General features: G+C 50.8%; 2 protein-coding genes and 1 long non-coding RNA gene across 12 annotated transcripts in view; 1 reads left to right on the top strand and 2 right to left on the bottom strand.

The window, feature by feature from the left end:
• The window catches only part of EXOC6B (exocyst complex component 6B), a 270,625-nt gene extending 256,776 nt beyond the window's left edge, over positions 1-13,849 (bottom strand). For 3 of the 10 annotated variants that reach the window (XM_086891661.1, XM_086891662.1, XM_086891663.1), the window contains exon 1: positions 13,656-13,846. In XM_086891661.1, coding sequence (XP_086747787.1) covers positions 13,656-13,768 — 113 coding nt within the window. In that variant the 5' untranslated portion in view covers positions 13,769-13,846. Of the gene's footprint in view, positions 1-13,655 lie in introns of all 10 variants that reach the window. The other 7 variants (XM_086891658.1, XM_086891664.1, XM_086891666.1 and 4 more) reach the window with 5 other exon arrangements.
• A 405-nt stretch (positions 13,850-14,254) lies between these two features.
• Positions 14,255-20,970, bottom strand: LOC111929143 (uncharacterized). Its single transcript, XR_015287032.1, has 5 exons — positions 20,734-20,970; positions 20,144-20,404; positions 17,974-18,312; positions 16,376-16,471; positions 14,255-14,624 (listed from the first exon to the last, which is right to left on the bottom strand). It is a non-coding gene; the product is annotated as an uncharacterized LOC111929143 (long non-coding RNA).
• Positions 20,971-21,282: 312 nt separating this feature from the next.
• SPR (sepiapterin reductase) lies at positions 21,283-24,527 on the top strand. Its single transcript, XM_023947254.2, has 3 exons — positions 21,283-21,851; positions 22,667-22,957; positions 23,544-24,527. The coding sequence occupies exons 1-3, from the start codon at positions 21,290-21,292 to the stop codon at positions 23,732-23,734; spliced, it is 1,044 nt and encodes a 347-aa protein (XP_023803022.2). The 5' UTR covers positions 21,283-21,289; the 3' UTR covers positions 23,735-24,527.
• Positions 24,528-24,767: the final 240 nt, after the last annotated feature.

Raw genomic sequence — 24,767 nt, 5'->3', positions numbered from 1 at the left:
ATCCTGGAGTGTTCTCATGGACAGAATCCCACATTCCCAGCAGGAATCCTGGAGTGTTCTCATGGACAGAATCCCACATTCCCAGCAGGAATCCTGGAGTGTTCTCATGGACAGAATCCCACATTCCCGCCAGGAATCCTGGATCACATCACCATCCCCGGACACCCCTCGCCCATTTCTTGCAGGAAAACAACACGAGCAGCACCTGCAGAGGTGTTTCCCTTCTCCAAGGCCTGTTTGGATTCCTCCCCAGGATTTCCCAGGATTTCCCAGGCCAGAGGGACAGAGCTGTGATCCTGACATTCCTGGGGATGTGGGAAAAGCTGTTCCCGAGCCTAAACCTGCTCCAAATCCTCTGTGACAGCCTAAACCTGCTCCTGACCCTCAGTCCCAGCCTAAACCTGCTCCTGACCCTCAGTCCCAGCCTAAACCTGCTCCTGACCCTCAGTCCCAACCTAAACCTGCTCCTAATCCTCAATCCCAGCCTAAACCTGCTCCTAATCCTCAGTCCCAGCCTAAAGCTGCTCCTGACCCTCAGTCCCAGCCTAAACCTGCTCCTGACCCTCAGTCCCAGCCTAAACCTGCTCCTGAGCCTCAGTCCCAGCCTAAACCTGCTCCTGAGCCTCAGTCACAGCCTAAACCTGCTCCTGAGCCTCAGTCACAGCCTAAACCTGCTCCTGACCCTCAGTCTCAGCCTAAACCTGCTCCTAATCCTCTGTGACAGCCTAAACCTGCTCCTGACTCCCTGGAACAGCCTAAACCTGCTCCTGACCCTCAGTCTCAGCCTAAACCTGCTCCTGACCCCCTGGGACAGCCCAAAACCTGCTCCTGACCCTCAGTCTCAGCCTAAACCTGCTCCAAATCCTCTGTGACAGCCTAAACCTGCTCCTGACCCTCAGTCTCAGCCTAAACCTGCTCCTGACCCTCAGTCTCAGCCTAAACCTGCTCCTAATCCTCAGTCTCAGCCTAAACCTGCTCCTGACCCTCAGTCTCAGCCTAAACCTGCTCCTGACCCCCTGGGACAGCCCAAAACCTGCTCCTAATCCTCAGTCCCAGCCTGCACCTGCTCCTGGTGCCCCGGGAGGGTCAGAGGCTGTCGCAGCCCAGAGCTTTTCCCCGTCCTGCCCCAGTTTAGGCCGGGCTCTGGGCCTGTCCTGCCCCAGCTGGATCCTCCCAGGGGTGGCTTTGCTCTCCTTGGGGACACGGATCCCGCTGCCCCTTGGGCCATTCCTGGGACAGAAAGACAAAATTCCCAAAAGCACGGGAAAGAAAGGCCGAGGGGACGGGCTGGGGGCCTGGAAACGCCATCCTGGAGAATCCCAGAGCTCCCACTTTTCCACAATCCCCTGGACTGCTCAGCTCCCCCTGAAATGAAATCCTGCAAAGCCATCCCAACACAGCAGCAATTCCAGGAAAACACAGAGAATTCCAGGGAAATCTCTCTCCGGGCCTATCAAACCCTCGGCACCGCTCTCACGTTCCTGGGAATGTGAAACAATTCCCCGCGCTCCTCCCAATCCCACAAAAACAGGAACAGGGATTTGCCTCTGACTCATGAAATTCCACAGAGGAAAGGCTGAGAAAGGGCAGGAAAATCCAGGATATGAATAATGGAGCAGTGGGAGCCGTTCCCTTTGGATTGCAGGGATGGGAGAAAAGGGGGAATGACAGAATTCCCAGCTCGGAGCTGCCTACGGAACCTCAGCTCTGCTGAGGGGAAAACATCCGGGAAATCCGGGAAAACCCAAGGATATTCCTTCAGGAAGAGAAAACACACCAAGCCAGACCTGTCTGGATCATAAATGTCAATTTTTTCCCAGGAAAAACTCCTGGGAGAAAAGGAATTCTGGGAATTACAGGGATTCCCAGCTCAGAGCTGTCTGGAGAACCTCAGCATCAGTGAAATTATCCATAAAAAACTGGGATAATTAAAGATATTCCTTCATGTATGGATGCCAGTGCTGCACACATTGAGCCAGACCTGTCTGGATCCTAAATGTCAATTATTTCCCTGGAAAAACTCCTGGGAGAAAAGGAATTCTGGGAATTACAGGGATTCCCAGCTCAGAGCTGTCTGGAGAACCTCAGCAGTGGTGAAATTGGGAAAAAATATGAAGAAAAATGGTTTTCTTGGGAAAAAAACATGAAGAAAATAGTTTTCTTGGGAAAAAATATGAAGAAAAATGGTTTTCTTGGGAAAAAAACATGAAGAAAATAGTTTTCTTGGGAAAAAATATGAAGAAAATGGTTTTCTTGGGAAAACTCCATGAAGAAAATGGTTTTCTTGGGAAAAAATGTGAAGAAAAATGGTTTTCTTGGGAAAAAACGTGAAGAAAATGGTTTTCTTGGGAAAAAATATGAAGAAAAATGGTTTTCTTAGGAAAAATCTCCATGAAAAAAAAGGTTTTCTTGTTAAAAACTCCATAGATCAGCAGAAGAAAACTTTTTTTTCTCTACAAAGACTGATGAAAGGATTGTAGAAGAATTGGGAGTGTTTTAAGCACCAAGTTTTTTGTCTCTGTGTTGGTTGTGAATGGTTGGATAGTGGGGAAAAAAAGGATTTCTGGAGGTTTTATTCTGGGAAACCACAACCAAGCCCAAAGGGAGGTGGAGGGAGCAGATCCAGCTGGAAAAGGAGGTGGGAAAAGGGGCAGGGAGCAGGAATGAGCCAGGTTTGGGTCTGCACAAACTTCCTGAACTTTTCTAAATCCAGCAAAACTCAGGCTTGGCTCTGTCCCCAGCCAATCCCTCTGTGCCATCCCTGGAAATTTGGGATACTCTGGATCCAAACCTTCCTCAGCTGGGCTCTCCTCCCATCCCTGCACCAGATTCCAGCTCAGAAGATGCTGCAGCTCAGAGGGGAGAAGGAAAAATTCCCAGAATTTGCTGGGCTCCATCCCTGAGTTCCTTAGCCTCAGTTTTCCAAGTTCAGCTCGGGAATCCTGGATGCCAGGAGAACAGGACTGTCAGAATTCCAAAATCAGCTCCAGAATCCTGGATCTCCTGGATGCCAGGAGAACAGGACTGTCAGAATTCCAAAATCAGCTCCAGAATCCTGGATCTCCTGGATGCCAGGAGAACAGGACTGTCAGAATTCCAAAATCAGCTCCAGAATCCTGGATCTCCTGGATGCCAGGAGAACAGGACTGTCAGAATTCCAAAATCAGCTCCAGAATCCTGGATCTCCTGGATGCCAGGAGAACAGGACTGTCAGAATTCCAAAATCAGCTCCAGAATCCTGGATCTCCTGGATGCCAGGAGAACAGGACTGTCAGAATTCCAAAATCAGCTCCAGAATCCTGGATCTCCTGGATGTCAGGAGAACAGGACTGTCAGAATTCCAAAATCAGCTCCAGAATCCTGGATCTCCTGGATGCCAGGAGAACAGGACTGTCAGAATTCCAACTCAGCTCCATCAGAAAACACAGGAGAAAATAACCCAGAGAACATTCCCTGTCCACAGCATCAGCCCCAGCTCAGGAGCCGAGAATTCCAGGCTGGGAGGGTGGAATTCTGGAATTCCCAGGGAATTCCCAGGGAAGCTGTGGGTCCCTGGGCCAGTGGAAAGTGGCTGGAACAGGATCATCCCTCAGATCCCATCCAAACCATTCCAGGATTCCCTGATCTGTCAGACATTCCAGACCCATAATCCTAAAAAAACCAAAAACCAAGGATTGAGGACTGGGAGCTCCTGTCTCAGCTGAGCAGGGAATGTGGAAAACACCAACAAAATCACATTTTCCATCTCACCTCTCCCTGATCCTGCACAAAATCCCAGGATTTTGATCAATTCCCACCTGAGCTCCAGCATTCCTGATTTTCTAGGCCGGTGCTGGGAGCAGCAGCTCGGGCAGGGCTGATAAAACAACGAGGAACAGCCTGGAAAACAAACACACACCTGGAAGGGACAGGGAGGAGCTCGTTTGTACACAAAAAACACGGAATCAGGCAGGGAATAACAAGAATCACCTGGAAAACATTTCCAGAGGACACAAAAACCACAGAATCAGGGAAATAAATAACAAAAATCACCTGGAAATCATTGCCAGAGGACATAAAACACACCAAATCAGCCAGGGAATAACAGGAATCACCAGGAAATTGATTCCACAGTCCACAAAACCACAGAATCAGGGAATAAATAACAAGAATCACCTGGAAATCGTTTCCAGAGGACACAAAGACCATGGAATAAGGGAATAAATAACAAGAATCACCTGGAAATCATTGCCAGAGGACACAAAAAATACAGAATCAAGCAAGAAATAAAAAGAATCACCTGGAAATTGTTGCCAGAGGCCACAAAAAACATGGAATCAGACAGGGAATAACAGGAATTACCTGGGAATCATTTCCACAGGGCACAAAAAATATGGAATCAGCCAAGAAATATCAAGAATCACCTGGAAATTGTTTCCAGAGGACACAAAAACCACGGAATCAGGCAGGGAATAAAAAGAATCACCTGGAAAATCATTTTCAGAGGACATAAAACCCAAGGAATCAGGGAATAAATAACAAAAGTCACCTGGAAATCATTGCCAGAGGACATAAAACACACCAAATCAGACAGGGAATAACAGGAATCACCTGGAAATTGTTTCCAGAGGACACAAAAACCACAGAATCAGGCAAGAAATAACAAAAAGTCACCTGGAAATCGTTGCCAGAGGACACAAAACCCAAGGAATCAGGGAATAAATAACAAAAATCACCTGGAAATCATTGCCAGAGGACACAAAAAATACAGAATCAAGCAAGAAATAAAAAGAATCACCTGGAAATTGTTGCCAGAGGGCACAAAAAACATGGAATCAGCCAAGAAATAAAAAGAATCACCTGGAAATCATTGCCAGAGGACATAAAAAACACCAAATCAGGCAGGGAATAACAGGAATCACCTGGAAATTGTTTCCAGAGGACACAAAAAATACAAAATCAGGCAAGAAATAACAAAGACCATAGAATAAGGGAATAAATAACAAGAATCACCTGGAAAACATTTCCAGAGGACTAAAAAAACACCAAATCAGGCAAGAAATAAAAATGATCACCTGGAAATCATAGCCAGAGGACACAAAAAATACAGAATCAATCAAGAAATATCAAGAATCACCTGGAAATTTTTTCCAGAGGACACAAAAACCACAGAATCAGGCAGGGAATAAAAAGAATCACTTGGTAAATCATTTTCAGAGGACATAAAACCCAAGGAATCAGGGAATAAATAACAGGAATCACCTGGAAAACGTTTCCAGAGGACACAGAAACCACGGAATCAGGCAGGGAGTAAAAAGAATCACCTGGAAAATCATTTTCAGAGGACACAAAATCCAAGGAATCAGGCAGGGAATAACAGGTGTGGGGACAGGATCACTGAGCTCCAGGGAAAATGGCTCTGAAAGGAACAATTCCTGCTGGAACTGAGGGAATTCCTGCTGGAAAAGCATCTCCAGCCTCTCAGGGAGGATTTTGGGAGCCTGATGTGATTTTAAGGTGAGTTTAAAGCAGAAAGAAGCCACAAGAACACTCTGAGCACTCCTGTGTGGCCTCTCCAGGCTGCTCCAGCTCATCCAACGCTGATTAAAAACCTCTTGGGTTTCCCAAACTCTGCTGAAAAAGCCTTGAGCAGCTCCCCAGAGCCTCCAGCTGGGGCTGAGAGGATGCAGAAATGATTTAATCCTGAGCTGGAGCCAGCAGGGGCTGAAGGACCCTGCAGAGCAGCAAAACATCCCCAGGCAAGCAAAAACTGCCCTCAAATCCAGATTTTACCCCATTTTCAGACTCCAAGGATAAGGGCTGAGGTTTTGTCGTGGTTTTAAGGCAGTAACTAAAAAAATTACTAGAAAACTTATTTATTTCTTGCTGTGAGATGTGGATTAGAACAAGAGCAAAACAGGCTTAAAACTTAAAAGGAATAAAGAAAGTTTATTAACAAAACTACAAGAATAAAAACAACAGGATAAACTTCCAGAAAAACCCTTTTATCCCCCACTTCTCAACTATTCTCTTGTTCACATGACAACACAGAGACAAAAAAACTTTGGGATTTTGGTGTTTAAAACAGTCTCAATTCTTGCTAAAGTCTTTTCATCAGTCTTTGTAGAGAAACAGAAGTTTTTTTTTCTGTTAATTCCTGGAGTTTCTCACAAGAAAACTATTTCTATTATAGTTTCTTATTTTCTCTGATGCCAGCTGCCCTGAAATCTGTCATCAGATTTTCTCCTCCCATTTCCCATCACTCTGAGGTGTGTTATGGGTTAAATGAGTTTAGGGATGGCATTTTTAAGGATGAATTACTTAAAGGTAAAAGTTCTTTTCATCTGTCTCTGTGAGCTTTTCTGGAAAAACAGTTTTCTCATTGCCCTCAAGGCTTCAAATCTTCAATTATTACTTTATCTCACTCTGTCCCAGCTCCTCACTGCATCACAATTACTCCATTTTTTACTCAAAATCCACACTTTGAACACTCCATTCCTCCCAATAAACTCTGTCATGAATTAAAGGAGTTTTTTTCATCACACTGTTGTCCATCTCCATAGCTTTAACAGGAAAATATTTCAGCTTATAAAGCATCTCTTTATTCTCTCTTCCTCATCTAAAATTTAACTCCTTTTTTCATTGTTTTTGATGGTTTTATGATGTCTTCTTCATGCTGATTGTCTCTGTCTCTCTTGTCAGAAGCAGGAAACCCAAAGAGTACACCCTGAGCTCTGGGAATGCCATCCCTTTATTCCAGAATTCCCAGCTGGAATTACACCCTGAGCTCTGGGAATGCCATCCCTTTATTCCAGAATTCCCAGCTGGAATTACACCCTGGACTCTGGGAATTCCATCTCCAATCCCATCCCTTTATTCCAGAATTTCCATCTAGAATTACACCCTGAGCTCTGGGAATTCCATCCCATCTTTCCAGAATTCCCAGCTGGAATTACACCCTGAGCTCTGGGAATGCCATCCCTTTATTCCAGAATTCCCAGTTAAAATTACACCCTGAGCTCTGGGAATTCCATCTCCAATCCCATCCCTTTATTCCAGAATTCCCAGCTGGAATTATACCCTGGGCTCTGGGAATCCCATCTCCAATCCCATCTCTTTATTCCAGAATTCCCAGCTGGAATTATACCCTGGACTCTGGGAATTCCATCCCTTTATTCCAGAATTCCCAGTTAAAATTACACCCTGAGCTCTGGGAATTCCATCTCCAATCCCACCCCATTTTTCCAGAATTCCCAGCTGGAATTACACCCTGAGCTTTGGGAATTCCATCCCTTTATTCCAGAATTCCCAGCTGGAATTACACCCTGAGCTCTGGGAATCCCATCTCCAATCCCATCCCTTTATTCCAGAATTTCCATCTAGAATTATACCCTGAGCTCTGGGAATCCAATCCCATTTTTCCAGAATTCCCAGCCAGAATTACACCCTGAGCTCTGGGAATTCCATCTCCAATCCCATCCCTTTATTCCAGAATTCCCAGCTGGAATTACACCCTGAGCTCTGGGAATCCCATCTCCAATTCCATCCCTTTATTCCAGAATTCCCAGCTGGAATTACACCCTGGACTCTGGGAATCCCATCTCCAATCCCATCCCTTTATTCCAGAATTCCCAGCTGGAATTACACCCTGAGCTCTGGGAATCCCATCTCCAATCCCATCCCTTTATTCCAGAATTCCCAGCTGGAATTACACCCTGAGCTCTGGGAATCCCATCTCCAATCCCATCCCTTTATTCCAGAATTCCCAGCTGGAATTACACCCTGAGCTCTGGGAATTCCATCCCATTTTTCCAGAATTCCCAGCTCTAATTACACCCTGAGCTCTGGGAATGCCATCCCTTTATTCCAAAATTCCCAGTTAAAATTACACCCTGAGCTCTGGGAATCCCATCTCCAATCCCATCCCTTTATTCCAGAATTCCCAGCTGGAATTATACCCTGGACTCTGGGAATCCCATCTCCAATTCCATCCCTTTATTCCAGAATTCCCAGCTGGAATTACACCCTGGGCTCTGGGAATGCCATCCCTTTATTCCAAAATTCCCAGTTAAAATTACACCCTGGGCTCTGGGAATCCCATCTCCAATCCCATCCCATTTTTCCAGGCAGTAATTCCTGGAATATCAGCTCCCAGCAGAGGCTGTCTGGACATGGAGTGTTGGCCTCCCAGGAGTTTTTGAAGGATTTTTCATTCCATTTTCCTGCCACCCACACAGGGAATCCGTAATAAAAAAATTAAAATAATTCCCAAATCCTGGTTTTTCCCCTCCTGGGTCTCTCTTGGTGTGTCTGGAATGAGGTGGATTTTCAAGTGCAGCTCCTGGAATTGTGTTCTCCTTCTCTTCTGCTCAGGCCGGGCTTTTATTGGTGGGGAGGAAAAAAAAAATATCAGGAATTTGTCCAGGGAAATATTCAGGGTTTGTGGAGCAGAGTTATCTCTGCCTGAAGGGATATCCTTAATTATCCCAGGTTTTTTATGGATAATTTCACTGATGCTGAGGTTCTCCAGACAGCTCTGAGCTGGGAATCCCTGTAATTCCCAGAATTATATTCAGAATTCAATTCCAGAATTGATTAATGGCCAAAACTGCTGCCAATTCTTAGAAATTACTGATAATTAGTCAGGAGAAAAGACTCCCATCAGTCACCAGCAGCTTCAACTTCCTTAGCTCTCAAAACTATCTTAAAGGTTTCATGACAGGTTTTAACCCCATTTTTTGGGGGTGCTGTAACAAAACCCCACATCAGTGACCAGAGCTGGAATATCACAGGCAAACAAATAATCCAAATATTTTTGTTATAATAAATAATACAAAAATAAACACAAAACCCCACTGGAGGGGACAGAAAGAGCAACAAACTTAAATTAAACTTATTAAAAAGGAGAGCAGCTGGGTGTTTCTGGTTTCAAGGTAGAAACAGTTTCTCTTCCCCTAAAAGCTTTTCTGACCCTGCAGAATTAAAGGATTGAGAGAAGACCCAAAAGGATTTTGTAAAATCAGTGGAAGGAGAGGGAAACCAGGAGGAATCATCAGCAGGGGATGGATCAGGAGAGGATGAAGGGCAGGAAAGATCCTGGCTGGGATTCCAGGAGCATCCCAGGATCCCTGAGCTCGGTGCCCATCTGGGGGTCCCCAGGATCCTGCCCCAGTCCCAGGCTGGGAAGACCCCAGGGAATCTTTTCTTCCTCTTCCTCTTCCTCCTCCTCCTCCTCCTCCTCCTCTCCTCTCCTCCTCCTCCCTGCAGGAATTTCTGTCCCGGAGCTGGAGCCGGCAGCTCCCCCGGAACAGCTCCGGTAACAGCCCGGGTCTGCAAACCAGAGGGGTCAGGAACTGATAAAAACCCAATTCTGCACCAATAAAAACAAAATTCTGCAAACCAGAGGGGTCAGGAACTGATAAAAACCCAATTCTGCACCAATAAAAACAAAATTCTGCAAACCAGAGGGGTCAGGAACTGATAAAAACCCAATTCTGCAAACCAGAGGGGTCAGGGCCCAATAAAAACTCAGTTCTGTACCAGTAAAAACCCAATTCTGCACCAATAAAACCCAATTGTGCAGCAGTAACAGCCTAATTCTGCACTCCAGAGGGGTCAAGAACCAATAACAGCCCGGGTCTGCAAACCAGAGGGGTCAGGAACTGATAAAAACCCAATTCTGCCAAAAAAAGGAATCGATAAAAACCCAATTCTGTACCAGTAACAGCCCAGTTCTGCACTCCAGAGGGGTCAGGAATTGATAAAAACCCAACTCTGTACCAATAGAAGGCAAATTCCACAAACCAGAGGGGTCAGGAACCGATAAAAACCCAATTCTGCACTCCAGAGGGGTCAGGAACCGATAAAAACCCAATTCTGCACTCCAGAGGGGTCAGGAATTGATCAAAGGCCAATTCTGCAAACCAAAGGAGCCGATAAAAACCCAATTCTGCAAACCAATAAACCAATAAAAACCCAATTCTGCAAACCAGAGGGATCAGGGACCAATAAAAACTCAGTTCTGCACCAATAACAGCCCAGTTCTGCACTCCAGAGGGGTCAGGAACCGATAGCAACCCAATTCTGCAAACCAGAATGGTCAGGAATTGATAAAAACTCAATTCTGCACCAATAAAAACACAATTCTGCAAACCAGAGGGGTCAGGGATCGATAAAAACTCAGTTCTGTACCAGTAAAAACCCAATTCTGCACCAATAAGAACCCAATCCCTCAAACCAGAGGGGTCAGGGACCAATAACAGCCCGGGTCTGGAAACCAGAGGGGTCAAGAATTGATAAAAACCAAATTCTGCACCAATAAAAACTCAATTCTGCACCAATAAAAACACAATTCTGCAAACCAGAGGGGTCAGGAACCGATAAAAACCCAATTCTGCACCAATAAAAACCCAGTTCTGCACCAATAACAACCCAGTTCTGCACTCCAGAGGGGTCAGGAACTGATAAAAACCAAATTCTGCACCAATAAGAACCCAATTTCTCAAACCAGAGGGGTCAGGGACCAATAACAGCCCGGGTCTGGAAACCAGAGGGGTCAGGAATTGATAAAAACCCAATTCTGCACCAATAAAAACAAAATTCTGCAAACCAGAGGGGTCAGGGATCAATAAAAACTCAGTTCTGTACCAGTAAAAACCCAATTCTGCACCAATAAAACCAAATTTTGCACCAATAAAACCCCAATTCTGCACCAATAAAAATCCCAATTCTGCACCAATAAAACCCAATTCTGCACCAATAAAAATCCCAATTTTGCACAAATAAAACCCCAATTCTGCACAAATAAAAACCCCAATTCTGCACAAATAAAACCAAATTTTGCACCAACAAAACCCCAATTCTGCACCAATAAAACCCCAATTTTGCAAGTTTATATAACTTTAATATAAAGAAATGAGCTCAGTTCATTTATCCTCTGAAATGGAAATAAAGCAAAGCACCCCCACTGCTCACCCTGGCAGCTCCCACCCATCCCAATGCATGGGTGGATTTATTATTTAATAATGGATTTCTTATTTAATAAATTATTTCTTATTTATTAATCATAAATCTCATCACTGTTCATTTTTACCTGGAGAAAATTCATGGGAAACTCCAGGAAGAAAAGATGTGAGAAATTCGAATTAATGAGGAATTAAAGGGGTGGTGATGAAGAGAATCCAGAGCTCTGCTGCTCCAAGGATTCCAGGATTTCCCTGCCAGCATCACCAAAAATCCCTCTGAGCCTCTGCTCTGCCAAGGAGCTGCTCCAAATCGGGATTTTGGGAATTTGGGAATGAAGAGCTGCCGCCTGCCGAGGCTCCAAACCCACCTGGAAAGCCCAAAATTCACCGAGCTCAGCCCCAAATCCAGCTCTGCGATAACGTTTCAATGTTTCCATTGAAATCTGCTTTAATTTGGAGGCTCCAGATGGGGAAATGGGAATATCCTCCAGGCACGGGGATAACACAAACATCCCGGGGAGATCTCCCAAAATTCCAGGGGAGAACTCCCCAAATTCCAGGGGAGAATTCCCCAAATTCCAGGGGAGAACTCCCCAAATTCCCAGGGAGAACTCCCCAAATTCCCGAGGAGAATTCCCCAAATTCCAGGGGAGAACTCCCCAAATTCCAGGGGAGAATTCCCCAAATTCCAGGGGAGAACTCCCCAAATTCCCAGGGAGAATTCCCCAAATTCCAGGGGAGAATTCCCCAAATTCCAGGGGAGAACTCCCCAAATTCCCAAGGAGAATTCCCCAAATTCCAGGGGAGAATTCCCCAAATTCCCAGGGAGATCTCCCCAAATTACAGGGGAGAACTCCCCAAATTCCCAAGGAGAACTCCCCAAATTCCCAGGGAGAATTCCCCAAATTCCAGGGGAGAACTCCCCAAATTCCAGGGGAGAATTCCCCAAATTCCCAAGGAGAACTCCCCAAATTCCCAGGGAGAATTCCCCAAATTCCAGGGGAGAACTCCCCAAATTCCAGGGGAGAACTCCCCAAATTCCCGAGGAGAATTCCCCAAATTCCTGGGGAGAACTCCCCAAATTCCAGGGGAGAACTCCCCAAATTCCAGGGGAGAATTCCCCAAATTCCCAGGGAGAATTACCCAAATTCCAGGGGAGAACTCCCCAAATTCCCAGGGAGAATTACCCAAATTTCAGGGGAGAACTCCCCAAATTCCAGGGGAGAACTCCCCAAATTCCAGGGGAGAACTCCCCAAATTCCCAAGGAGAACTCCCCAAATTCCCAGGGAGAATTCCCCAAATTCCTGGGGAGAATTCCCCAAATTCCAGGGAGAATTCCCCAAATTCCAGGGGAGAATTCCCAGGGAGATCTCCCCAAATTCCAGGGGAGAACTCCCCAAATTCCCAGGAGAATTCTCCAAATTCCAGGGGAGAATTCCCAGGGAGATCTCCCCAGATTCCCAGGGGAGAATTCCCCAAATTCCAGGGGAGAATTCCCCAAATTCCAGGGAGAACTCCCCAAAGTCCTGCCCGACTTTTGGGATGTGTTGGCTCAGAACCTCAGGCAGCGATGCTGCATTGGTCCAGCAGGGCAGAAGGATGCGGATAATAGCTGGGAAATAAAATCCCGTTATTTGAAATAAAAAATTCGAAATAAAATTTGAAATAAAATTTGAAACAAAATTTGAAACAAAATTTGAAACAAAATTTGAAATAAAATTTGAAATAAAATGACAGATCGGGTGATTCCTCAGCAGCCGCGGATTTGGGACGGACACGGCAGAAGGCACCAGGGCAGAGCTGCGCCACCAGCGAGCCCCGAAGGAGCGGAGGGACCGGAGACGGAGCGGGGAAAGGCGGCGGAGACCGCACGGAGCCGGGATGGAACCGGGATGGAACCGGGATGGAACCGGGATGGAGCCGGGATGGAACCGGGATGGAACCGGGATGGAACCGGGATGGGACCGGGATGACACCGGGATGGAACCGGGATGGGACCGGGATGGTACTGGGATGACACCGGGATGACACCGGGATGGAACCGGGGTGGTACCGGGATGGAACCGGGATGGAACCGGGCTGGTACCGGGATGGGACCGGGATGGTACCGGGATGGGACCGGGATGGGACCGGGATGGTACCGGGATGGAACCGGGATGGAACCGGGCTGGTACCGGGATGGGACCGGGCTAGAACCGGAATGGAGCCGGGCTGGTACTGGGATGGAACCGGGCTGGTACCGGGATGACACCGGGATGGTACCGGGCTGGTACCGTGATGATCCCGGGATGATCCTGGGCTGGTACCGGGCTGGGACGATACCGGGCTGATCCCGGACTGATACCGGGCTGATCCCGGAATGATCCCGGGTTATCCCGGACTGTCCCGGGCTCTGCCTGTCCCGGGCCGGGCTGATCCCGGGTTATCCCGGGCTGATCCCGGAACGATCCCGGGTTATCCCGGGTTATCCCGGGCTGATCCCGGAACGATCCCGGGTTATCCCGGGCTGTCCCAGCCAGCCGGGGGAAGGGGCTGCCGGAGAACAAAGGAGCCGTGAGCGGCCCGAGGGGTCCCCGCAGCCGGTGACAGTGACAGACAGCGACAAAGGGCACGAGCTCCTTCCCCGCGGTCACCGCGGCGCATCCCCCCGGCAGCCCCGAGCCCGGCCCGGCGGGACGGGACGCGCCGCTCCCCCCGGCCGGGCCGCGCACCTGAGCGTGGGGCCGATGCAGGCCGTGTCCGTGCTCTCGATCTCGCGCAGGATCCGCTCGTGCTCCGCCGCCGTCTCCAGGCTCTCCAGCTCCGCCATCTTCGGCCGCTCCATGGGGCCGCTCCACCTGCGCGGCCCCGCCCGGCCCGGCCCGGCCCGGCCCCCCCCGCGCCGGGAGCGGCACCGCCGGGGCTGCTCGGCCCCGCTCCGCCGCGCGGAACCACGGGAGATGTAGTCCGGGAGGGGCTGGGCCGCGGGGAACCATGGGAGATGTAGTGCGGGAGTTGGGCCCGGCCGCGCGGCACCATGGGAGATGTAGTGCGGAATAGGGCAGAGCCGCGAGGAACCATGGGAGATGTAGTGCGGGATAGGGGCCGGGCCGCGCGGAACCATGGGAGATGTAGTGCGGGAGGGGCCAGGCCTGCACGGCCGCTCCGCCCAGGGAGGGAGGGACGGAGCAGGGCGGCCCCGGGACCGAGGGAGCCGAGGCTGGGTGGGGGGGTACCCGCGGAGGGTGCAGACCCCCGGGAGAGAACAGAGCCCCACGGCTCGGACACCTCCTCAGGGGACACAGCCCTGAGAAAAACGAGGTTCACCTCATTTTTATAGAATTTAAAAGTTTAATAAAAAAACAATTAGGAGAAAAAAATAAAGTATACAGATACAGCCGGGTGTCTCTGCATTCACCTCACTAAAGGATTGTCCCTTAAAAACAGAACCCTGCTCCATATCCAGAAATTCTCACACTTATCCATAAATTCTCACACATATCCAGAAATTCTCACACATATCCATAAATTCTCACAGATATTCAGACATTCTTCTCAGGATCTTTGGGGTTCTTCTGTTCAGTTTTCTCCTGTCCCCTTCCCAATAGATCAATCCTCTTAGCACCATCGAGATTTACATTCCCTGATACCAGAAATGCAATAAATTCCTCCCCCAGCGTTCTGGGCACTGCTATCTTCATCTGGATAAGAGAGTTTACAAAAGAAAAAAAAGGGTCTCCAGCTATCTTTTTCATCTTTTTCATCTTTTTCATCTTTTTCATCTTTTTCATCTTTTTCATCTTTTTTTTATCTTGGTTATACAGACAAAAGTAGTTTTTGTTTTAATGCTATGTAATACCTTAACATATCTGTATTATACCACTATTTCTAACAGAAATAAAGGAAACTGTGTTAATACAACAAAATTTCCCATTCTTATACACATAACATTCATTTTAATATTTGTGAAAAGCCAACAATATAAAATGTATCTATAACAGGAGGCAGAGGAGTCCTTCATTGGGATAAAGGGACACAGCCTGGGGGTTTTCTCTCTCGAGGTTTCGGAGGGCACAGCCTCCCTTTTTATCCCAAATTCCAATTAATCCCAAATTCCTTTTATTCCCAAACTCTGTCCTTTTCCCTTCCCAACACTGAGGGACCAGGAAGGCACAGCCTGCCCGAAGCATCTGCTCCCCTTAAACCTGGCATTTTACCCCAAAACTCGGAAACTCCAGCTTGTGCAGACCCTCGTCTGTCTCTGTGCCAAACCTGGATTGAAATTAACCCCAAAGTTCCAGAATTTGAAATTAACCCCAAAGTTCCAGAATTTGAAATTAACCCCAAAGTTCCAGAATTCCCATTTGCTCGGGGTCTCAGAATTCCCAGTCTCAGGGTCTGTCCATGGTTCTGTGCCAAACCTGGATTGAAATTAACCCCAAAGTTCAGAAATTCCCATTTACAGTCTCAGGGTTCTGTCCCAAACCTGGATTGAATTTACCCCCAAAGTTCCAGAATTCCCATTTGCTTGGGGTCTCAGAATTCCCAGTCTCAGGATCTGTCTGGGCTCTGTCCCAAACCTGGATTGAATTTAACCCCAAAGTTCCAGAATTTGAAATTAACCCCAAAGTTCCAGAATTTGAAATTAACCCCAACGCTCTGGAATTCCCATTTGCTGCCTCGGGATCTGTCCAGGTTCTGTCCCAAACCTGGATTGAAATTACCCCCAAAGTTCCAGAACTCCCATTTGCTCGGGGTCTCAGAATTCCCAGTCTCAGGGTCTGTCCAGCTTCTGTCCCAAATCTGTACTGAAATTAACCCCAAAGTTCAGAAATTCTCATTTCATGTCTCAGGATCTGTCCAGGTTCTGCCCCAAACCTGGATTGAAATTAACCCCAAAGTTCCAGAATTTGAAATTAAACCCAAAGTTCAGGAATTCCCATTTGCAGTCTCAGGCTCTGTCCCAAACCTGGATTGAATTACCCCCAAAGTTCAGGAATTCCCATTTGCAGTATCAGGGTTCTGTCCCAAACCTGGATTGAATTACCCCCAAAGTTCAGGAATTTGAAATTACCCCCAAAGTTCAGGAATTCCCATTTGCAGTCTCAGGCTCTGCCCCAAACCTGGATTAAATTTAACCCCAAAGTTCAGGAATTCCCATTTGCAGTCTCAGGCTCTGCCCCAAACCTGGATTAAATTTAACCCCAGAGTTCAGGAATTCCCATTTGCAGTCTCAGGCTCTGCCCCAAACCTGGATTAAATTTAACCCCAAAGTTCAGGAATTCCCATTTGCAGTCTCAGGCTCTGCCCCAAACCCGCTGTTTGCAGTAGGGACAGACACCCAGCCCCATCCCAAAGCCGTTCCCCCATCCTGTCCCGCATGGAATTCTTTGTGAGGACACTGACACACATCTCCCCTGGCAGGAGGGAGCTCCTGCTGACACAGACCCACCTTTGAGCTGGATCCTGGCCCCTCCAGGTGCATCCCCTGAGCTCTGGGATCCAAGGACACGGCGGAGCTCCCTCCAAAAGCGCCACAGGAACAGCCCTGCAGGTCAAGGTGTCACCGTGTGAGCCCCTTTGGAAACAGCTGGATGTTCCCATCAGCAGTTTGTGCTGGGAACACAGCGCTGGTGCTCCCAGTGACAGGAAAATTAATCCACAAACACCAGAGGCTGATGTCCAAAAAGGAAACAGAGGAGTCCTGGAATTTATTTGAATAAAGGGAGAGGCCATGGGGCATCCCCTGGGGTCTCTCCCATTTTTGGAGGACTCAGCCTCCTTTTCATCCCAATTTCCCAGCCACATTTCCCTTCCCTCTATCCCCACTGGCTGAGGTGCTTGAGAGGCACAGACTTCCCTGATACCCAAGATTCCCCTCTAATGTATAAACCCTCCCTCTTCATTTTTAATTCTTAAGAATTGATGTTGTTTCCCCATTGTCTCTTTCATCTTTCAATGTCCAATTTCATTCACCAGCAAACCCACAGTTTGTTTGTAAATAACTTTTTTCCACTCATGAATCAGTGGAATCCATCCCATTGTTTCTTTTATTTCTCAGTGCTAGTTTTATTTACCATTTATTTTACCAGCACAGGACAGACAGATCCATCATTCCTCTCACCAGGCACTGCTGCTGTCCTTGCTCGGGAATGCCACAGGATGGAGAGTGGCAATTCCAGAGTGTGGAACCAACCAGGGGTTCTGCTTTTCCTTTTGTTGTTTCATTTTCCCAGATAGAAATAAAATATTCCAATACCCTGGGGCCTCCCTCACCGCTGCTGATTTAAATAATGTGGAATCATGGAATGCTTGGGCTTGGAAGGGACCGGAAAAATCATCTCATTCCAAGGGCACTCAGTGAAATTTCCAATTTTGTCACTTAATGGAAGGAGAAGGGGATAAAAGAACTTCCCAAAGTGAAGCATCATGATGGGATAAGAGTGAGGAGAGCCTGGTGAAAACTCAGAGTCGTTAAAGCTGGAAAGACCTTTAAGATCCTGGAGTCCAGCCATGCCCAGCACTGCCAGCACTGCCCCTGTCCCCAGGTGCCACCTCCACAGGGCTTTGGAACCCCCCAGGGCACCTCATCCCTGTCCTTTCCATGTAGGAATATTCCCAAAATCCACCCTGAGCTGCCCTGAGGCCGTTCCCTCTCCTCCTGTCCCTGTTCCCTGCGAGCAGATCCCAAATCCCCCCCGGCTGTCCCCTCCTGCCAGGGACTTGTGCAGAGCCAGAAATTCCCCCTGAGCCTCCTTTGCTCCAGCCTGAGCCCCTTCCCAGCTCCCTCAGCAATTCTCCAGCCCCTTCCCAGCTCCCTCAGCAATTCTCCAGCCCCTTCCCAGCTCCCTCAGCAATTCTCCAGCCCCTTCCCAGCTCCCTCAGCAATTCTCCAGCCCCTTCCCAGCTCCCTCAGCAATTCTCCAGCCCCTTCCCAGCTCCCTCAGCAATTCTCCAGCCCCTTCCCAGCTCCCTCAGCAATTCTCCAGCCCCTTCCCAGCTCCCTCAGCAATTCTCCAGCCCATCCCAGCTCCCTGAGTCGCTCCTCACCCCACTCGTGCCTCACTTTCCCCAGTTCCGCGGAGTTCACCTCCTCTCCCCATCGCTTCCCCGGCTGTCACTGCGGATGTGACACGGGGAGGAAAGGTGGCTCTGCCGGTGTCACCGCGGGATCGGCAAAAGCTTTCCGAGGACCAAGATTCCAAGAGACAAATCAGAGCAGTGGAAGGAACGGGGATGAAAACCGCAGGGTGGATCCTGATCAGGGGCTGGAGCCGGAGATGCTCCCAGGGAGGCGCTGCAGCTCCTCTGAAACTCCACAGGAGAGCCGGGCATCCCTGGGATGGAGGGATGGAAATCTCAAATCCCCCGGGAGTACAGGAACAATCCCTGGGATAAAAGGAATGGAGATCCCTCAATCCTCCGGGAGCACAGGGACAATCCCTGGGATGGAGATCCCTCAATCCCCCGGGAGCACAGGGACAATCCCTGGGATAAAAGGAATGGAGATCCCTCAATCCCCCGGGAACACAGGGACAATCCCTGGGATGGAGGGGATGGAGATCTCAAATCCCCCGGGAGCACAGGGACAATCCCTGGGATGGAGGGATGGAGATCTCAATCCCCTGGGAGCACAGGGACAATCCCTGGGATGGAGGGGATGGAGATCTCAAATCCCCCGGGAGCACAGGGACAATCCCTGGGATGGAGGGATGGAGATCCCTCAATCCCCCGGGAGCACAGGGACAATCCCTGGGATGGAGATCTCAAATCCCCCTGGGAGTACAGGAACAATCCCTGGGATAAAAGGGATGGAGATCCCCCCAGTCCCCCAGGGAGCACAGGGACAATCCCTGGGAAAAAAGGGATGGAGATCCCCCAATCCTCCGGGAACACAGGGACAATCCCTGGGATAAAGGGGATGGAGATCCCTCAATCCCCCGGGAACACAGGGACAATCCCTGGGATGGAGGGATGGAGATCTCAAATCCCCCCGGGAGCACAGGGACAATCCCTGGGATAAAAGGGATGGAGATCTCAAATCCCCCCAGGAGCACAGGGACAATCCCTGGGATAAAAGGGATGGAGATCTCAAATCCCCCCAGGAGCACAGGGACAATCCCTGGGATAAAGGGGATGGAGATCTCAAATGCCCCAGGAGCACAGGGACAATCCCTGGGATGGAGGGGATGGAGATCTCAAATCCCCCGGGAGCACAGGGACAATCCCTGGGATGGAGGGGATGGAGATCCCCCCAATCCCCCAGGGAGCACAGGGACAATCCCTGGGAAAAAAGGGATGGAGATCCCCCAATCCTCCGGGAACACAGGGACAATCCCTGGGATGGAGATCCCTCAATCCCCCAGGAGCACAGGGACAATCCCTGGGATGGAGATCTCAGTCCCCTGGGAGCACAGAGACAATCCCTGGGATAAAGGGGATGGAGATCTCAGTCCCCTGGGAGCACAGGGACAATCCCTGGGATGGAGATCCCTCAATCCCCCGGGAACACAGGGACAATCCCTGGGATGGAGATCTCAAATCCCCCCAGGAGCACAGGGACAATCCCTGGGAAAAAAGGGATGGAGATCCCTCAATCCCCCAGGAGCACAGGGACAATCCCTGGGATGGAGGGATGGAGATCTCAATCCCCTGGGAGCACAGGGACAATCCCTGGGATAAAGGGGATGGAGATCCCTCAATCCCCCGGGAACACAGGGACAATCCCTGGGATGGAGATCTCAAATCCCCCCGGGAGCACAGGGACAATCCCTGGGATAAAAGGGATGGAGATCCCCCCAATCCCCCAGGGAGCACAGGGACAATCCCTGGGAAAAAAGGGATGGAGATCCCCCAATCCCCCGGGAGCATAGGGACAATCCCTGGGATGGAGATCTCAGTCCCCTGGGAGCACAGGGACAATCCCTGGGATGGAGATCCCTCAATCCCCCGGGAACACAGGGACAATCCCTGGGATGGAGATCTCAAATCCCCCCAGGAGCACAGGGACAATCCCTGGGATAAAGGGGATGGAGATCTCAAATGCCCCAGGAGCACAGGGACAATCCCTGGGATGGAGGGGATGGAGATCTCAAATCCTCCGGGAGCACAGGGACAATCCCTGGGATGGAGGGGATGGAGAACCCCCAATCCCTGGCAGCACAGTGGGTCTCCACCCCAAGCAAGGCACAAACTCAGGGTTGCAATGGTGGCCTCTTACACCATCCTAGGCACTTCCTCAAATTTTCAGTTATTTTCTATTTGCTTTTCTTCATAATCAGCAGTTGTGGATTTTGGTGATCAGCAGTTGTGGCTTTTGGAGATCTTAATCAGCAGTTGTGGCTTTTGGAGATCTTAATCAGCAGTTGTGGCTTTTGGAGATTTTAATCAACAGTTGTGGATTTTGGAGCTCCCTTGGGGACGTGGTCCGAGGTGATCTCCTGATGCCTCTCCAGCCTCCCATCCTTCTTTTAAAATATCTCTAAATATAGAGATAATATAGTATAAAAAATATAGTAAAAATAACAATAAAATTATAAATATAGCATTATTTTTGGTTACAGTTTTTAACAAGCATTTATTCTGTTAGCACACATTCTGCAAGGCTTCTTTCAATCATTTCACAACCTAAAGCTGTCTAAAAACATCTTCATAGGGCCTCTTCCTCAATTATTACAAAACTCAAAGTTAGCATTAAAACACATTAAACACATTAAATGAATTAAAACAATTTAAAAATGTGTTTGCAGAGCCTTTCAGCTCACGTTATTCCTACTTCCCCTTTTTAAGTGATTACAAATTCTTCCATACACAACAAACCAATTTATAGCTTGGGCAAAGGATAGCTTGAAACTTATACAACAAGGTAGTTTAAAGCTTATACTAATTAATAATTATAATAGTTATTAATTAATTAACGGGGGAAAGGCCAGGGGCGGCCGTGCTGTGGGCAGGCGAGGCCCGGCGCTCCAGGGACGCAGCCGCATTGCCGGAGCTGTTCCCGGTGCCGTTCCCGTTCCTTTTCCCGGTCCCGTTCCTTTTCCCGTTCCTTTTCCCGTTCTTTATCCCGTTCCTTTTCCCGTTCCCGTTCTTTATCCCGCTCCTTTTCCTTTTCCTGTTCCTTTTCCCGTTCCTTTTCCCGGTCCCGCCCCGCCGCTCCCTCACGGAAGCCACACCCCCCTCACAGCGGCCACAATCCGACCACGCCCCCCGAGCGCGCGGCGGGCCGAGCCCGCCGACACCGACCAATCAGAGCCGGCGGCGCTGCCCGCGCGCTCGGAGCGGCCATTCACAAAGTGGCGGGGACATGAATGGGGCGGGTCACGTGGGCAGGCGTGTTCCCACGCCCCCTCCACTGGGTTCCGGGATGGAGCCGGGAGCGGGAGCGGGAGCGAGAGCGGGAGCGGGATCGGGATCGGGATCGGGATCGGGGTCGGGATCGGGGTCGGGATCGGGGTCCGGATCGGGGTCCGGATCGGGGTCGGGGTCGGGGTCGGGGTCGGGATCGGGGTCGGGATCGGGATCGGGATCGGGATCGGGATCGGGATCGGGATCGGGATCGGGATCGGGGTCGGGATCGGGATCGGGATCGGGGTCGGGATGGAGACCGGCACCGACAGCGGCAGCGGAGCGCTGGGCCGGCACCGCCTGCGTGGTGAGCGGCGCTTCCCGTGGCTTCGGGCGCAGCCTGGCGCGGCTCCTGGCCCCGCAGCTCGGGCCCGGCTCGGTGCTGCTGCTGCTGGCCCGCTCGGCGGAGCCGCTGGCCGGGCTGGCGGCCGAGCTGCGCTCCGGGAGCTGCTCCGAGCTGCGGGTGCAGTGCGTGCCCGCTGACCTGGGCTGCGAGGAGGGGCTGCGGAGGGCGGGCGCTGCCCTGCGGGAGCTGCTGCGGGACCCGTCCTTCGGCCGCCTGCTCCTGGTCAACAACGCCGGTAATGACACGGCTGTCCCCGCCTGTCCCCTCCCCGAGCCGCTGGCCTCCGCGCCCGGGGGCAGCCGGGTCACCCCAGCCTGGTTCCGCCTCAGCCGGGGCTTGCTCCGGGCTTGGGGTGCCAGTAAATAACCCAAAAGAATAAAGGAGCTGCGGAGATCCCGGCCCAGCCCCTCCGTGCCCTGGCCGGGTGTTGGTTTATTAAAGGCGTTAATTGCCGGGCTGGGTTCCTGGCAGCACGAGGTGTTACTGTGGTGTGGAAACACTCGGTTCGCTTCCTGCACCTTCTTATCCCCCTGCTCCCCAAACCCAAACCTTCAGAAACTTCCAGCCCCACTTTGTGGGTCCTTCCTCTCACCGTTAGTGCCTCGGGTTCCCTTTTTACCCGTTCTCGCTGTAGATCACCCATGGGGAACGGGTGCTCCAGGATTTGGGGCTGCTGCAGGAGGGTCTGTGGTGGCCCTTGGGGACACGGGACCCCAGGCTGGCAGAGGGGTGGCACGGCAGTCCCTGTCCCCCGGCACTGCTGGGTCAGCGTGACCCGAAATGGGCTGGGCTGGGCTCCTCAGGCTGTGGCACCTGACGGGTACCGAGCCCCAAAGCTCTGAAGGGTTGGGTGTGGAATGTGGCAGCCAAAGGGATCTGTTGTGTGGTCGATCCCATCTGTAACAGCTCCTTTTCCATCTTTCTGGAAGTGTCCATGGACAGGCTGGAGCACCCGGGCCAGTGGAAGGTGTCCCTTCCATGGCACAGTGAGGACTGGACGTTCTTTAAGATCCCATCCAACCCAAACCACCCCACATTTGTGATTCCCAGGCTCTTTGGGTGACATCTCCAAATCCTTCCTGGACCTCACCGACCTGGAGGAGATCAACACCTACTTCTCCTTCAACATCAGCTCTGCTCTGTGGCTGACCTCCACGGCCCTGCAGGCCTTTGGGGCGCGGCCAGGCTGCAGCAGGATCGTGGTGAACATCTCGTCGCTGTGTGCCCTGGAGCCCTTCCCCAGCTGGGCTCTGTACTGTGCCGGGAAGGCCGCCCGGGACATGATGTTCCGCGTGCTGGCGCTGGAGGAGCCCGGGATCCGCGTGCTCAACTACGCCCCGGGTGAGGAGAGCGGCTCCCTGCCGGTTATCCAGCTTCTCCTGCCCTTGGGAATGGGGGTTCCTGCAGCCCAGTGCTGCTCCGGGATCTCAGCTCTCCGTGCTGGATGCGGCAGCTGGGCTCAAGCGTCGTCTCTCCGGCAGCTTTTCCATTGGGATTACGGAATTCCAGACTGGGCTGCCAGGGGAGGGACTTTAAAAGCCATCCCATCCCACCCCTGCCATGGGCAGGGACAGCTCCCACCATCTCAGGCTGCTCCAACCCAGCCTTGGGAATTCCCAGGGATCCAGGGGCAGCCATGGGAAATCTGGGAATTGCAGCCCAGGCAGGAATTCCTTGCCAAGATCCCAGCCCAATCTCCCCTTTCCCACTGGAAGCCATTCCCTGGCTCCTGGCCCTGCAGCCCTTGGCCCCAGTCCCTCTCCAGCTCTCCTGGAGCCCCTGCAGGGACTCTCAGCATTCCCTGGGTTTTGCCCTTCTCCAGGGGAACATTCCCAGCTCTCCCAGCCTGGCTCCAGAGGGGATATTGAACTCTGGATTTTCCTTTCTCCTTAAGTGATTTTTTTGGTGATTTTTTTCCTTCCCCCAGGGCCTCTGGACACAGACATGCAGCTCCTGGCCCGGACCCAGACTGGAGACCCCGGGATGCGTCAACACTTCCAGAAGCTGCAGGAGAAGGGGCAGCTCATCGACAGCTCCGTGTCAGCCCAGAAGCTGCTCCGGCTCCTGCAGGAGGATTCCTTTCCCTCCGGAGCACACGTGGATTTCTACGACATCTGACTTCCTCCTCCACCTTTGCCTTCCTGCTTTGCTTCCAGCTGAGCCTTTTCCTGGTGCCTCCAGCAGGACCTTGTTCAAATCCTGGGATTTGGGAAGCTTTTAAGACGCCTCTGTGTGCCTTGTAAACACCCCTGGTGCCCTTCTGGGGCTGGGGGCAGCTCCTGCTGCTGAGCCTCGCTGGCAGGAGCTGGAACCCCTCAGCTCCTGGGGATCAGGAGGGATCAGGAGGGATCAGGAGAGATCCCTCAGCCACCCCTGGAGCAGAGGTGATTTCCCCACGGGACAGCCCTGGGAGGTTCAGGGTGCTCTTGGCTCGCAGTTCTCTGGGTTAAGCTGCAGCAAAGCCTCTCCCGGTGGTTTTTTCCACCAAGACCGGTAATCACCAGGAGAGGGAGCTGGCCTCGGAGGAGTTGGGAATTTTGAGAGCCTGGCTGGCATCAGCAGCTCACAGAAAGTTGGTCAGAGCAAAGACACAGCTCTGAGTTCCTGCCCTGCTCCTGTTGCAGGTTTTGGGTCCAAGCCTCTCTTTGGGGCTTCAGCCCCTTCCTTTTAATCATTTGTGGGTTTTTTGTCATTTTTCCCGTCAGATCCCAGCAGGCACAGACACACAGAGACTTTTCTCCTGGAAAGCTGATGCAGAAAAGTTCTTTTGAAGCCCAGTGCACGCCGTGTGTGCCCTGGAAATGCCCAGTGCCCCTCTGTGCCCCCTCCACCCCAACCCTGCAGCTCAGATTTTGCACCCCTGGCTCTCCAAGCACTGAAAGTTCTAAAGTCATTAAAATTGTGAAGCATGTCTGCTCTGGCTGTGTCTGTAGGGGTGGGTGAATTCCTGGCAGGGTGGGAGGAGGATCCTGGGTTAAGCACTGGCTTCACCCAGCGAGGCACCAGAATTCCCTCCTGGAATCCTCTCCACCCCTCTCTGAGCCCTTTCATTAATTCTGTGTTCATTTAATCCTGTCCAGCTCCCAAATCCCTCCTCCCCAGCCGGCCTTGCTGCCTGGTTTCAGCTTTCCTCCCTGCCTGGGAAACTCTC

Source organism: Cyanistes caeruleus, chromosome 5, assembly GCF_971803275.1.
Source record: "Cyanistes caeruleus chromosome 5, bCyaCae1.hap1.1, whole genome shotgun sequence".
NCBI classification, from domain to species: Eukaryota; Metazoa; Chordata; class Aves; order Passeriformes; family Paridae; genus Cyanistes; species Cyanistes caeruleus.
This window is presented reverse-complemented; position numbering and strand designations above follow the sequence as displayed.

What these genes read in the sequence shown, in the direction of transcription:
- SPR (XM_023947254.2), top strand. Translation starts at nt 21,290, where the DNA reads ATGGAGCCGGGAGCGGGAGCGGGAGCGAGAGCGGGAGCGGGATCGGGA. An exon ending in GCTCCTGGTCAACAACGCCG is followed by an intron (nt 21,852 to 22,666) that starts GTAATGACACGG and finishes TGTGATTCCCAG; the next exon opens with GCTCTTTGGGTGACATCTCC. An exon ending in CGTGCTCAACTACGCCCCGG is followed by an intron (nt 22,958 to 23,543) that starts GTGAGGAGAGCG and finishes TCCTTCCCCCAG; the next exon opens with GGCCTCTGGACACAGACATG.